Source organism: Ascidia mentula, chromosome 4 (genome assembly GCF_947561715.1).
Source record: "Ascidia mentula chromosome 4, kaAscMent1.1, whole genome shotgun sequence".
In the NCBI taxonomy this organism is placed as follows: domain Eukaryota; kingdom Metazoa; phylum Chordata; class Ascidiacea; order Phlebobranchia; family Ascidiidae; genus Ascidia; species Ascidia mentula.
The window spans coordinates 19,732,531-19,748,006 of record NC_138569.1 but is presented as its reverse complement, the minus strand read 5'-3'; the positions used below and the strand labels follow the sequence as shown (position 1 = coordinate 19,748,006).

General features: G+C 41.1%; 1 protein-coding gene across 3 annotated transcripts in view; it reads right to left on the bottom strand.

Moving 5' to 3' along the window:
- Positions 1 to 13,199, bottom strand: part of LOC145897297 (sodium channel protein type 4 subunit alpha B-like) — a 28,183-nt gene extending 14,984 nt beyond the window's left edge. For 2 of the 3 annotated variants that reach the window (XM_082985527.1, XM_082985529.1), the window contains exons 1-14: positions 11,688 to 11,912; positions 10,953 to 11,069; positions 10,191 to 10,309; positions 9,751 to 9,849; positions 9,227 to 9,355; positions 8,370 to 8,488; positions 7,627 to 7,816; positions 7,154 to 7,276; positions 3,384 to 3,671; positions 2,799 to 2,956; positions 1,771 to 1,928; positions 1,296 to 1,429; positions 812 to 995; positions 84 to 272 (exon numbers count right to left, since the gene is read on the bottom strand). In XM_082985527.1, the coding sequence (XP_082841653.1) occupies positions 84 to 272; positions 812 to 995; positions 1,296 to 1,429; positions 1,771 to 1,928; positions 2,799 to 2,956; positions 3,384 to 3,671; positions 7,154 to 7,276; positions 7,627 to 7,816; positions 8,370 to 8,488; positions 9,227 to 9,355; positions 9,751 to 9,849; positions 10,191 to 10,309; positions 10,953 to 11,069; positions 11,688 to 11,759 (2,079 nt within the window). In that variant the 5' untranslated portion in view covers positions 11,760 to 11,912. Of the gene's footprint in view, positions 1 to 83; positions 273 to 811; positions 996 to 1,295; positions 1,430 to 1,770; positions 1,929 to 2,798; positions 2,957 to 3,383; positions 3,672 to 7,153; positions 7,277 to 7,626; positions 7,817 to 8,369; positions 8,489 to 9,226; positions 9,356 to 9,750; positions 9,850 to 10,190; positions 10,310 to 10,952; positions 11,070 to 11,687; positions 11,913 to 12,995 lie in introns of those variants that run through there. The other variant, XM_082985528.1, reaches the window with a different exon arrangement.
- Between the last annotated feature and the right edge of the window lie 2,277 nt (positions 13,200 to 15,476).

The following is a 15,476-nucleotide window of genomic DNA, read 5'->3' as shown; positions in this document are numbered from 1 at the left end:
AAATTGTGTATAATGGTCAAATATTATTTGTGACGACTATGTTTAATAAAAAACACTGCCCGATACAATATTGTTACACGTACCAGCCTGATGAGCCTGAAAGTTCGCAGCACCGACAAGCCATCGGGGAGCTTGTCAGAAAGAACCAGCTCCATGAGACTCAGGGACACAACTACGAAGTCGAACACATTCCAACTCACAATGAAATAGTTGTAAGGCGACAGTGCGAAAATTTTCAGCACCATTTCGACCGCGAAGAGCATTGTGAAAACCTGAACAAGATGGGAAATATTAATTATTCGCCAGACCGGGATTTGATTCCGGGTATGCAGTTAATGAACCCAAACCTACTTTTAACAATGCGGTTTGTGCCATGAACATTACCGCTTTTTCGCCCGACCACCAAGAAAAACCACAACAGTGCAAGCTACACGGCATTACCACTTCGCTCTTTAAACAACGTAAATTCGCTTCATACACACTGTTGTCGGCCAAAAAACATTCATCGTTAAACATCAAAAACAAGCATAATATAAACCTTACAATAGTGATCTGCAGACAGGGCCAATGTTTCGACCTATAGGTCACATAGTGCAAGTTATGGTGTAACTTACAACTATCTTGTGAGCTAAAAGACCTCCACTTTGTGGTGACTATACAGCCACCATTGACCAGCATTGGGTGCCAATTTAGGTGTAACCCGCCGGAAACAAACAAAGGTGGAAACACTGTAACCAAGTTAAAGCTAAAACGAACAGTGTTCCTGTCTGCAACGCACTATAAAGAAAACATTAATTGCTCTATTGCTTACAATGTTTGAAACGACCAGGACTTTCGCCAGTGTTTCACCCATAGGTTGTCCGTCCAATGCCATGAAAAATGTGTTGAGAATCACCAGAAAAACTGTGAGCATCTCCGCCACAGAGGCGGAGAAAAACTTGTGCAGCTTCTCGCGTATTTTGCAAATGACACTCTCGCCGATACAACAGGACCACCTGAGTTGAAACAAAACAAATGTTTTGAGGTAATTTTGGGACCGCCATACTTTTACACACATTTTAGAATTTAGCTATTTATGTCTTGCAATGCCAAGGGTTAGGCTTTGTAAATATCAAAGGTCATCTAGTATTTGGCACATTTGACCGATCTTATTAAATCAGACCCCGCATTAAAAAAGAGGGTCCCTCATACCAACAGTTTTTTTTGTTTCAACCCCCAAACAAACCTAAATAGTTAAATTTTTAGGAAATTTCACAGAATTTTTTTTTGACCAGACCGCTATATTTACGACTTACAGCAGAAAGATCTCTTTGAAGGATTCGTAACATGAGCATTTGGAAAAACAACTTTCATTTTGCTTCATTTGTTGGGATTGTCGAGTGAGTTCGCTCATTGTACGCGTCGCGTTTCTTCGCTTTTTCAGAATTTCCTGAAAAATAAAACAATCAACATTTAGTGAATACGAGGTCACAATGCCGGGACACCAAGAATTCCGCAAAAAAACGTTGTTAATCTGAAGTTTACGTAACTTGCAAGACGAAAAGAAAACGGCCCTGGGTGAGGTTTAAACCGACGACTTAAATGGCAAAACGCACTCTGGACATGAACAATTAAAGGCCTCGGTGCTTCAAAGTGTAACCTTACATGAGGCTCTTAAAGGAACAGTGTAACCCTACGCGCTGCATAAACGCTTTATATTGCCATTGGATACATCTCATCAAACTTTTACACACTCAAAATTGGCGGCACCGCGCTGTTACTTATTGGCACCTTTTCGCTCAACAGCTCGCGTTTTTCTTCTTCCAGTGCGTTGGCCACATCCTTCCTCTGTCCCTCGTAAGCCGATGCCACCACAGCCAGGATCAGGTTGACGAGGTAATACGACCCCAGGAAGATGATGACGAGGAAAAAAACAAACGCCAGTTGTCCTGCAATATACCTGACATTGTATTGCAACCCTTCTTTGCATTGCTGATTGTTGTGTAAGTTCAGACCACGTAATTCCGGACTTTGTTTCGTCACATAATGTCGGGGTATTCAGATTTACGAAATTAAACAATAACAGGGTTGATGATGAAACGAATTTCGTTTGTGTCGGATAGTGGGGTTTCCTGATGTCACGGATTAATCTGGTCTGACGATATATACATTGATAAATGGGTATGTGAACTGCACCCACCACCTTCCAGTGCGACTAACTGCGATCCTATACGACAGACGGTGATTCTCATTGAGGAAATCACCTTTACATGGGCGCCTGACTCGATATTTTTCCGGTGCCCACGCCATTTTTTTGTTTCGCGTTGATGGTTATGTGCGTAGTAACTTTGCGGGGAATTAAAAGTGATTTGATTTTCGATTGATTTTGCAAATTTTAGGCACGAACAAACTGAACAGGTAGGTAGAAAAACTGGCGAAATGGATTCGATTTGTTATTTTCTTGCAGGCCTTAAATTGGCAATACAATAGAACCAAGCATTTCACAAATGTAGCAAAAGCAGGGACTTCCGCTGGTTAAAGGTATTTTCCAAAATGCAAATCCATGAAACTTTGTTTTTTCAAGTATAAACACATAAATATTTTCTTGTCCAATTTTGGAACAGAAAGCATATTGCATGCAATGCCTGCTTTTATTACATTTGCATTGTACGCAAATAAAATAATTTAAAAGCCATTTTTCATTCACCATCAAATCAATGAGTTCGGTGGTTTGTTTTCTTGTATTTCGGCTCAATCGCGCTACAACTAACGTCGCAAGGATGTATCGCAAACGTTCTCCAATAAACTCTCGCACTCACCGTTTGTTTCCATGACCTGAAGATACAATTCCTCCCAATTATCCTGGAGTGAGAGTCGAAAAACGGAAAGAAAGGCGTAGAAAAAGTTGTCGAAGCTCGTATATCCGAAATTGGGGTTTCCCCCGGCTTGAACGCACGTTGTGATTCCGGGACATTTCCTAAAATGAGAATCGAAACAGTTTGTAACAGTGGTTGTTTCGTCGTATGCCCAATTCGAAGTATTCGCGAGAGTTTCCACGAATTAGGAATGACATATGGCTCGGAAAAAGTATTAGCTTATGCTTGACTTGGTCGAAGCAGCTCCTGGTAATTTTGTGTGTAATAAACACTTAAATTGTGGGAGGCTCGATTGATAATATAACGAAAGTAAACGATATAAACGGGATTGTACCTTTTCCTATTCAATGAAAACATGTACAGAAATAATGTTGATCAGTTTGGTATTTGGTGTATATTGCATAAAAACAGTTATTGTTACGTACAGATCGTCTGGAATTGCTTTGGGCCCTATTTCATTATTGTTGAATAGAGCCTTGCACAGAATGAAAATGAATAAATTTTGGGAACAAGTATTTGTGAACTTACACTGCGCTGCTCTGATTGCCGCAGAGTCGATAAATGTCGCCGTTTTTAAGATAATGGTGCGAATCGTCGATCCACCGACCCCAGTCGAACACGTAACCACTGCTGTTGAACACGGTCGAGTCGCGTACAGCGAATGTCCAGTCATTGGAGGTTAAGTTGCTATACGACGTGCAGAGGTTGTTTTGCGTGGTTTCGGTGAGTTCCGTGGTGCCCAACGCGAACGCTGTGGTCGTTGCTATCAGGCCGTCCGGTACTTGCGGTTTCGAGGTGACGTTTCGACTTGATTGCCTGGCAGAGAAGATCAGAGAGAGTAAATATTTTGCCTGGCTGGAGTATGCTAATATCGTTACTAGGAATTCAAGGGGAAAGCACCGTGTGGTGACGCGCTGCAGGAGGCCATTGATAAAACCGAAGCCGCGAAAAACACTGTTTGGAAAGCACAAAACGGAAGGAATTCGTCTGTGAGGTCAATAACCTTGTGTTACTCCAAAAACAACGCGCGGGCTTCTAACACCAGCTTCTCAAAGTAGGTGTATCTTATCTAAACCAAACAAGCGCATCCCCAGAAATACCCACAAACAAACCGAAATGGATTGGTTAAGCACACAGCGGCGGTTATTGATTTGTGTACAGCTCATTACGCAACCTGAAAATACAGCTGAGAGTAACGAAATCAGGTGTCTATCTCGGGGCAACGGAAACACACAGGCGGTCGGCAGCCGCATCCGGACTAATCACAACTAAATTTGGGTGGACCTCTTCTCGACGTGCCAGGACTTCCGAACTAAATTCAGGCTTGTAAATACAAAGCGCGTCGGTGGCGCTGATCGTCGGTTACATCATTGCACTTTCCGTCTTGGATACTTGGGACAATTTTTAGATGTGACGATGGAAAATATCACCGGATTCTGCTATATAAGCGACAGGACAACCATGTGGAATTATCACTGCATCGCGAACTACCAACACCGACAACAACCCCACGAGAGCAAAGAATCAGTAAATCGACGAATAAGAATAAAAACGATTTAGAGAAGAAATTTTGCAAAAATGTCAGCCAAGCTTTTGTCGGTCATCGGACTTCTACTTTGTGTCGTTCGTGTATCATCCCGTCCTGTGTTGGAATGCGCAACTCCTTTGCACTACAACGTGGACGACTTCCTGGACGCAATTTGGGACCAGACTCTTGAAGGTTTAATGAAAGACCGCAGCGACGGTCGGATTCTGGTAAGACAATATATCTAATCTTACAATATTAACATTATCTTGTTGTTCAATTGAATAAGCGCTTATAACTATTGGTAAGCTGCAGACAGGGTGTGTACACGCACTGTTTCGACCTGTGAGGTCTTATCAGTGCAGCTGTTGCAGTGGCACTGTGCTAGCTGGTAGACTAGCAGGCACACTAGATTCCACTTTGTGGTACCTGTCCGGTCAACGTCGATCTGTTGGGTACCCTATACTGAGTACCAAACAACAGAGACGAATAACCGATAGCGCTAAAGGTACACACCCTGTCTGCAGCTTACCAATATTATTATGGCTTTTTTTGCACGCTTATAACTTCTACAACATTTTATACAATCCACCTTATTTTACTTTCTCTTTTTGTCATTAAATGTTATTGTAAACAATTTTAGTGAAAGTTACAAGGCCTTAAAGTTTAGTCTGTGATTTTCTTGACACATTACAAACAAGTTTTTAACCGTATCTGCACAGCAATATTAGATTACCACCACTTACCACACGGCTTTATTGCTGCGAACCCACGGCCTTGGTTTGTAACAAATAGTCTTTACATCACGTCCGGTAAATATTTGAAAAAGTCTGATGCAAGTGAAAGTGATTTTCGAATACTTGTATGCGGCAAAGTTTAAAGCCGCCACATTGTGATTTCAGACCGAGGCTAAACACGCACGAAGCATATAAAGGTTTCGTACCAGGCCCCTGCAACGTTACGTCAGATAGGAACAGTTTTGGCCAAGTTTGTCTAAACCATGGGCCACCAAACCTTTTCACTGAGGCCCATGTAAGCAACAACATTTGGGGGCGGATAACCGACAAATAGGCGAACAAAACGCAGTCCCACGCCGAATGATCATTTTATAGTTGTCTATTGAAAGTTTATACGTTTACTGGACAACCTGATAAAAACAAGGCTGTGAGGAAATGACACTGTATTGACACGAACGTGCGTTTAAAACAGATCCCGATGAACTTCAGTGAATCCATTTCAAACCTATGGCTGACTGAAAACCTCTGGGACGACGAAGGCCCAACCATGGCTGTGGAGCTCTACAGAATTATTCTCTGGTTTCAAAACGCCAGACTGGGACTCATCGTAAGTTCTGTCACTGCACAAAGGCATGGTTTAAAAGTTTGTGGGCGGCAAATTTAATTGCTTTCGTTTTTATTTCGTAGAAACGACCCAGAAGGTGTCCCACCCAACCCTGGATTCACCACGTCAAAAGCGACAAGGTATGGGCGACCCAATTTCCTTGCTTTTTATGGAGAAAAACTCTGTTTATGACAAGAAATTAGTTCATAGTCGCCATAAGAATTAATTCATTTGTCACCTTTAAAAGGTTATTGCAATGAAGGCGTATTTGTTTGTGTAGGAATCTGCAGATCTCTGCGACCCGCTTCGACTTAGCGTCCAATGTATGGACGCCCTGGAAAGCGATGCTTACAGTCTGTTGCGGGTACTCGCCTTTCAAAACACGCTTTCAAACGACGTAAGTTAATTTTTATGCCACAATGATTTCCATGCGCATTTTCCGGCAAGTAAGCTTCACGCATAGTCAACTGAGGCAGTTCAAATACCAAACATAGACAAACCGCGACCTTTGCAAATACCCAGTTAACCTTCGTATTATCGATCAGGGCCTAACACTGTTTATACAGAGTGCCCCCTTTCAGAAATACAAAAAAATTCCGCCACAGCATGCCTTACCGCGACAACACAATCTTGTAACAGAACAGCATGACATTATTATCGCAAATGTTTTTTAAAGGAGATCGACGCTGCAATGAATTGCCACTTCAGAGATCTTGTTGATATCGAACTGCCAAAACAAAAGCGAGTCGGATGCGCAATATTCGAAGACGGGATCAGGGGGCGACTCTACAGTTACGACACTCAATAACCGCAACACATTGCCGACTTCTTTTCGCCTACCTGCTCAGTTTTATATTTCTATTTATGATCGCTAAATAATTATTAAGTTCCTTATTTTGCTACGAGGTCGCACTTTCGCGTACTGACTGTGAACCAAGTTCTTTGTACTGCTGCCACCCTAACATATATTTTGTGCCTATTTATTTATTTATTTTTCGCTTGCCTTATACGTATTTAAAAATAAATTATTCTAGAGAGCTCACTACCATGTACAGTACAGCCAGAGCAGAAGTTTGCAGAATACACAACATCATTCCTATCAACAATAAGTATTAACAACCACATCGTCATGTTGTTCAAAATTTGAAAAAAGACGCAGTTTCGAATCCTGTAGGTAGGCTTCGGTGCCGGCTGTGGCATTAGAATGTTCTACTGCAAACCTTAATACGCTAAAAAAAACGCAATACAAAAGTCTTTGAATTCATTGTTGCATGACTGAGAATTTTATGGTAAGCACTGGCAAAAAATATTTTTAAAACTGCGCTAATAATTTCGTTCAACTTTTCAAAGAAATTAAATATTCTTAAAAGAACGCTAGGTTTGGTTTCACGCAAAAAACATTCAGGGAAACAATCAATTTACATTTTCTTACCTTCGAATCTGATCATAAAGGTATTGCATTTCACCATGGGCGGCGATTCCGAAAGAAGTCAGGACTTCGTCTCCGTAGTAATTCGACAAAGAGCACGAAGGGTTCTCAGATAATGTCCAATTACTACAAATGACAAAAAAAATCCACCAATTACAAGCTGGGGTAAAATAAATTAATGAGCAAAACCAACCCCAAAACATTGGTATGTCTTATAAAACATTTCAATAAACTACAGTTGTTCAATAGATAAACTTTATTTGCCCCAAAATGAAACACCTAACGCGGTTATAATGATTCCTATGACAAAACACAACAGCCTAAACAGTCTCATATAATTTCATATTCAGCACGTTTCCATTATTTCTGTTTTGTATTTTGAGAAAGGCTGTACAGAAAAAAGCAAAACATATAAGAGTAAAGTTCATTGGGATATTTGGGGCTCTTATTTGTTTTTATGGTACAACTATTATCACCTGGCATCCGTGCAATTTGGAGGTGGAGGAAACATCCACGGGGGTAGTAGGACACACTTTTGTCTCAAAGTGCCGCGAAAAACCTGAATACCGACCAGCGAGAACATGGAGAAACCCATGAGACTGAGCAGCATCACATCTTTCAGTGCCTTGGTCGAAGCGACGAGAGCCGACACAATCATTCGAAGCCCTGTTGCACGAAGGAACGGTTAAAATATGAGATATTGTTTTCTTTTTAGATTGAGAATCGCAGTATTGTGTGAGTGAAACTAATTTATTGGAAATGTTTTCTCGTAGTTTTCAACATTTGAATTTTCGCTGATTATCAACAATATACGAGTGACATTAACAATGTCCATAGTTCAAAACAAAGGTTTGAGGTGCCTTCACAAGGTGTATATTTATCACAAACCACTGGGCCATTAGTAACAACGTGTGTTGTGTACTACGCTTATCTTGCCTCGTGTGACTTAAAAGCAGGGGTCACCAATCTATGGCCTGCGGTCTGGTTCAGACCCGCAAAGCTAGTTCATCCAGCAAGCCGTGTCTGGCTCCCAAAACAAAAAATGTTGTTTGCTTTGTACTGCCAGATTAATGTTGTTTTTTTCTGTGCGTCACTACTTCTTGGGCACTCTGCTTACTTATATACGATACTGATTCCCCTGACTCCCCTGACTTGAAGCGAAACCAGTTTACCATCGGCGTGAGGGACATGCGACAAATTTCAATCAATACTAAAGTACCTGGAATGACTGAGACAGTTTTGAAAACCCGGAGGACTCGAATGGCGCGGAGGAATGTCAGGCTGCTCAATGAAGAGGAGCCCGTAGTGGGAAGTTGATTCAGCAAAATGAGCACGTATCTTCACAAAAGATAAACAGATAAGTTTGCTGGGCATCACATAAACAGCGCTAGTCATGCTTACACTGCGACAAAATGTTCAATACTTGGCCTTTTGGGGCTTATTTATCGTTGGAACTATTCCCACTTTTACGATTACGCGGTTTTTAGCGGCGTGTTTAACATCTGGGACGCTATATACAATGCAACCAGATCTTTTATGCTATATTTTACATAACATGCGGCGAACATATTCACAAATAATATGCACATTCATCGGGTTGTAGTCGAAATTGGTACGTACTCGCCCTAACTGTGCTGTGTGCGGTTTCGTCCAAAACGCAACGATGAATTATTCACGCCTTTTTGCTCCAGGACGTTTGTTTTCGATTTCGCAGAATTTGTTACAAAGCGTTTGTACGATTGGAAGCATGCGTGCGATATAACCGCCAGAGAGTAGTTTGCCCTCACTCTCGCAGAAACATGCATAAATATTGCATATCTGCTTGCAATACAAAAGCTTCTGCAACTTTTGGACTCAAAGGCAAAAGAAGCAAAGTCGCAACCCATGACTTATGCTTTTAAATACTAATTTTTTGTCCAATAACCAACTAAGAGTGCTGGAAGGCTGTATTTTCGTTTCGAAAACGAGCATCTTACTTACAGAATAAACTAAATTTAGTTGCCCTAATTATGTCACAAACAAATACGACCTCGCCCCGAAATCGTTTGAAAGAACTTACATAATGAAAGAACTTACGCGGCAATAATTACAACGAAGTCAATCCAATTCCAGGGATCTCTCAGGTAGCTAAAAGTGTGCAGAGCAAATCCCCGACCCACAATCTTCACGATCATTTCTATCGTGTAAATGGCCGTGAATACATTCCTGCAAAAAGTTGACGATTATTTCCATGAGTTTTTCTATATTTGTTAAAGAAATGATCGCACAACTGGCAATTTCTTATGGATCCGTGTTAAATGTTTGTTCAAGGCTTCACAGCCTAAACTGGATCAAAGTTACTTATTACTGACTCACGCTCCTGGTAAGATTTGAACTTATAAACCTGGGTATTCTAGGTTTATAGTTCAAATCTCATCAGGAGCGTGAGTCAGTGTGGTACTTTGGTCCACTTATAACCTTAGGTCGCTGATTTATCGCCCGGGCTGCGAGATTTCAGCAGTTTGAGTGCGTATAGTAGTGTTTCAACACAGATACATTCAAACATGTAAATTAAAGAAAAAGATAAGTTAGTAAAAGATAAATAGCTAGTTGAAACTTACTCGACATATTTTTCCGACCACTGCGGCTTCTCATTTCCATTTAACATCATCACCAGGCAATTTAGAAGGATAGTCGTTATAACGATTCCATTGAACCACGTGACGCAAAATGCTAAGGATTTTTTTTTGCACACGCAACGATCAATCGACAACGATCTCGTGAAACAAAACAATTTAAAGTTGATTACTGTGCACATGAAAATTCTACCACCATACAGAAACAAATTTAAAAAAATGTGATCATTCAGAGCTGCAGACAGTGCACACTCTTTCAACATATCGGGTCTCATTAGTGCAGCTGGTGACTGAGAACGGTCTTGCCAGCGTGTACACTGCCTGTAGATCACTGATTACTATGGCTTAATTGCTACTAAAAGTTTCATGATAAACTACGGTTTGTGATAAACTTAAAGAAATGTACAAGTTCAAAACAAGGATATTTGTTGATAAGAATTTTGATGAAAGTCATTCGTATTCTGCTACTTCTTCCCAACAAAAACAAGGATTTTTCTTCACTGAAACGATATATCTGACGATCTCGGTTTAACACCAGGAAGGTCTGAAAACATGACAGAAACCTCAAACAATTTATCACTTACTTGTTTGAAACTAAAAGAAAACAATTTGTTAAAGTTTATAGTATTGTATCTAATGGGTTTACGACCACAAGTCTTTAACATCTGAATTAATTACCCCAAAAAAGTTATTTGAATTTTTTTTTTAATTTGCTTTTTTTACGGTTTTTCGAATACATAAAGCGATGACTGAAAAATACCTTAATCACCAAATTTACCACTTTACACATTAATATCACCGTTTTTAAAGAAACAGATTATCAGGTTTTGTATCTTAAATTTGAAATACAAATAAATCCATAGTGGGCCGAACAATCAGTATTTGGGTCGATAAATAAATATGATTTCTTTGCAATAATTAATATCAATGCTTTGCGTATAATTGCGATTTATGAAACGCATTCGTTGAAATTGGACTCCATTCCTTAAAGTAGAACACCCGAACGTGTTACAAATGTCCGCACTTTGTTGAAAAGTGACCAAACTCCAGCGCTCACCTTACAACAATACGGTAAGGCTTGATCGACTCTGTCCGGCTAAACAAAAGTCTTTTCAAAGCAAAAACGCGCACCCGCCGACGCATTACGTCATCGCCACGTAGGGTCTGTGTTACGAGTCAGTGGATACCTTCTTGTCCTTGTAGTAAGGGTCGGGGTCATCGATGGCCGTCAGAACTTGTTCAGGTGAGGACGAATAGCCAATGGTTAGACGTCGTTGTTCCTTCAGTCTGGCCAGAGGCATTAACTGCAAGTGTTGCATATGTAACCAGTTAGTCAAATGTGAAGAAGATTGTGAATTGAATCAGTATTTATCCAGATGGATAGAATCAACATTATGTGTTGTAGGTTGTTGTTCTATAGCGGCTCTAAATTGGGGCTTAGTTGGCACACATGGTTGTCCCGTTTTTTTGGCTGCTCTTTTGCCATGCAGGCAAAATAGGACATAGCACACAGTTCAGGATATCTTTTAATAACATGTCGTCACTTCCACCTATATCGCCCACACATTACGCGCACTGAATAACTTACAATTACTACCTTGACCAAATAAAGATAAAATTCGTGCGACAATTGAGTGTTTCTGTAACTGCCACGGATTCAATTAAATTCTCTAATATCTGACTTATAATATCGACACGTTGCTGGTCTTGCAAAGTTACGTCGAATGCAAATGTACCAGCGAAATGTGCTCGGTTATGTGTGAAGAGTGCAACAAACGTTGCAAAGGTACTTTATTAACGGTGTTGACAAGATTGGTCCCAAAGCAGGCAACCAGTAGAGTTTATGCACTTTTTTCACGGTTGCTAAGTACAGCGTCACAACCTTGTGCACTGTTGTTCTGTACAACGTCACAAACACTCACGGGTTTCAGCTCCTTCCGGCTTCGATCTCTGTACCATCCAACGAACAGCGCGTTGTCGGGAATAAAGCTCATTACCCTTCCACACTTTTCTCCCTTTACCTTGGCGACACGCTTTGAACTTCTCTTTTCCTGATGGTAAACTAGTCAACAGGCCAAAGTTAACCGCAGCTAACGATTCGCCTTCGATCGCCTGCCAAAAGCTACCCAGCTGGCCGAAAAACTATCATCTCCAGTCACTGGTCTGACTTTTCTGGCTAGAAAACTGCGTGTCAGTTCTAACGGAATAATTTGGAGGAAGTTGTGAATAGCTCTGCTTTGTCAGTTGCACCAAGTGAAGTACGGCGAACCGTTGGATAATATCTTCTCCTAATGCAAGGACCGTGGTGCGACTAGATCAGCGTTAAACTGAGGGCTGGTGAACCGTTACATTGCGCGACTCACTGGCTGTGACATTTTCCGCTTACTACAAATTCCATTACCCTTACCGTAAACATGTAAAAAACATCGTTTTGTTAAGAAGGTCGCACGCACTCAATTGTTTCTAAATCCTATTGAGACCACTTGTCTTGGGGGATGATTGCAAATTAATCGGTTCGGCGAAGGAACAGCGGCGACCACAAGCACCTGTGATCTTTGGGTTTGCAGCATGGGTGAACAAGGTTTCAGCCACCAACGTTAAAACTATTTTGCGCACCTCTTGCACTGCAAGGTTTACACAAAATCATGATCTGTGAACTCGCGGTTAGTCTCGTCTGATACAGTTAAAATAGATTGTGTTAACTACAACCGCATTCGCTAGTGCCTTTGAGAAACGCGTTTTGTGTGAGACCAGGGTTTTCTGAAAACGTAAACACCTCTAATAAAATGATGATCAACCTACGATGCGACTCAATACCCCAGCTAGTTAAAGTAAAAAGCTTGGAAAATTGTTCATCAAAACATTAAAGATAAGTTTGCGGTAAATGAATAGCGTTCACTGAAGCAGTAACAAAAAGAGCTCTTCTTACATCGAAAAAACATAACAACAAAATGCACTCATAAATATGTACACAATTAGGTCAACTTGTATAACGTCCGTTCTTTTACAGAAGAGACATGAACTCTATTTGTCAGTAAGCCATATAACTTCATGTAACGCTTTGTTAGTGTTATTATATCTGATAAATAAATGGTAACAACGTATCATGTTAGCATTTTGGAAGGTGCTTGACGTTCCACCATATATCTCATATCATACGAGAATTTATACAAAGGTGTTCACGAAGCATGTAAAGGTGCAAAGTCACACAAGTGCAAATAAATATATACCTTGTATGGTGTTGCGCCAGCAAACTGCTTCTTTTCGGCGACTTTCATTTTACGTCCCCGTATCATCGCCATGACGACGATTTGGTGCGTCTACACTCCAGCTGGAAGGTATCCGCAATCGGACTTGACAGACGTAATTTCGTGCAACGTCAACAGCTGCTCGTCGGTGGCTGCCGCTCACGTAACAACGACAGTGTTTCGCGACATTACGTCCTGCTTTCTTCACTCTTCGGGCAATTACACGGATAGAAAAGCAAATCGGATCTCAACAGTAAATTTTCCCAGTGCCTAATATTATGTAACGCCCGGATACACTCAGTTTTCTGTCGCGTGACACAGGGAGGTTATGGTTTCAGACTTGCGGCAAATGTTTCGCTAGACTCGCGCCCTTTCGACGAACGCTGGCGGCTATTTGGTTATTATTGATCATAGATAACATCTCCACCATTCCATAGGTTGTCAGACTTGACTTGTGGAACAGTGCGTGAAATTATATGCATTTAAAGGGCTATTTACGCTATGTGTTCCTAACACACGATCAATTGGCAAAAAACACGCATACAGGGCGAGTAAGAAAAAACCTTTTGCCAGTTCAAGTCCCACATTTTCAGCTGCGAATTGTCCCATCGTCAAGCGGTAAATCATTTAGGATCGATCTTCTGCGCGTTTTCTGGCGTGTTTACTCCGTCCAGCGCCTAACATATGAAATAAAAGGGAATACGGAAAACATCCCCACATTAACACTATTTCCGATGAACACACTTTTCTTTTATTTCTTCAACCCCTACGTATTCCTGTCCATATAAACAAACTATTTTGAACATACTTAGATATCCTTGTACGTATTTGCGGTCTGCCAGAATCACAACGGAAGCACTCACCTTAACATTTTACAGCGTTAACGTCCTCACGCCAAAACGCTATTTGCACAACCTCCTAAAACGCCACAACATCGGAAGAAAGCCGGGCGCATGAAAAATGGATACGCAAGAAAAACGGTTGGCATATTTTCTCGTAAATATTTCAGGTGCTGCTGCGATTTGCTTTACTGCTTTCGTGGTTAGTGCATGTGCGGTTTGACCTTCAAACCGTGTTTTCTGATGGCCTCAAATGGCAAATCATACAGGGCACATTTAACCGAAACAAAACGTTGTACAGAGCTAAAATATCAGTCCAAAAAAATGACGACTACTAAAAAGAGTTGGTTATAAAATACCTTTCAGACACAAGGTAATATACGCCCCCTGTGTTTTACAGCAATGTTCAAACAGACGAATTTGGCGCCTTTTCTAAAACAATATATTTATTTTCCCATGGGAGCAATATGCAGCAATCTTCATCTATAAATTATACTCCCGTACGTCCAACGTTTAAGTGCGATCGATCAATTGACGATAATTGCTGCACCAATGCGTTACACAAGAAGTTGTGGCAAATTCTAATAAAGCAATCATCGTTAATACGAACCACGATGGAAAATAAATCGAATATTTTTTTAGTTTTACTGATAATATTTATTGCAACAACGCCGTGTGCCTGACAGCTAAAATCACGGTGTCGTTTCTCACTTTTTACCATGTCCCTTGACTTTTGCCTGCAACCTCGAGAAAAACGTCGTCAGTCAAGCTCAGTATTGCAATGACGATTACTTCAACGAATCCAGCTACGACATTGAGCCAAAAAACAAGCTATGCAACAGAATGCACTCTTTTCCTGTGTTCTTTTGCTGCTTAACGTCTTGAGCAACTCCTATTCTGGGCTAAAATCAAGCCATAATCGGCAGAATTCCTCGGAGTCGGAACCTCGGCGGTTAAAACATACTTTCCTGTCCACGCCTCCACTTCCAAACTTACAACCCCGCGACCACCGATCACTCATAATAAGCGACCCTCGCAAACGAAGTGCCGCAGTGTGGGCGATAATGCGCTCAAGGCAATACCCGACTTGGAGCCACGCACGATAAATCGATGATTGCATGCACGCACTTGTGTTTCCCAACGCAACGACGCCACTGATGGTTACTTTATACGACATTATCTTATGTGGTTTTTGTAATATAATAGAAACATTATTAACCTATTTAGTGCTTGTTGTGGGGCAGCTAAGGTGTCACCATTAGCTGCTTGGGGCTTAAGGAGGGCTTTTATTTTGACCGCATAAGAGCTCATTGAACCAGGGAGAGTTAGTGTGTGACGTTTTGTGCGCTTTGGAATGGCACCGAACCGCGTTAAGCACTGGATCCATTACCATAGGTGATCCAGTTACACCTGCCCTAGCGTGACGATAAACACGACTTGTGGCAAAATAAACCGTCTGTGAAAACGTTTAAAGTCGCCACATTTCCCGCGTCGGGTGCAACCAATTTGAAGAAATGTCTACTACGATCTGCATGATCTTTGTGATTTACAACATTGGTTTCCTAGATTTTTATTTCACGACCCACGTTTAATAACACTTCTTTCGGGGACTGATATCACAGGT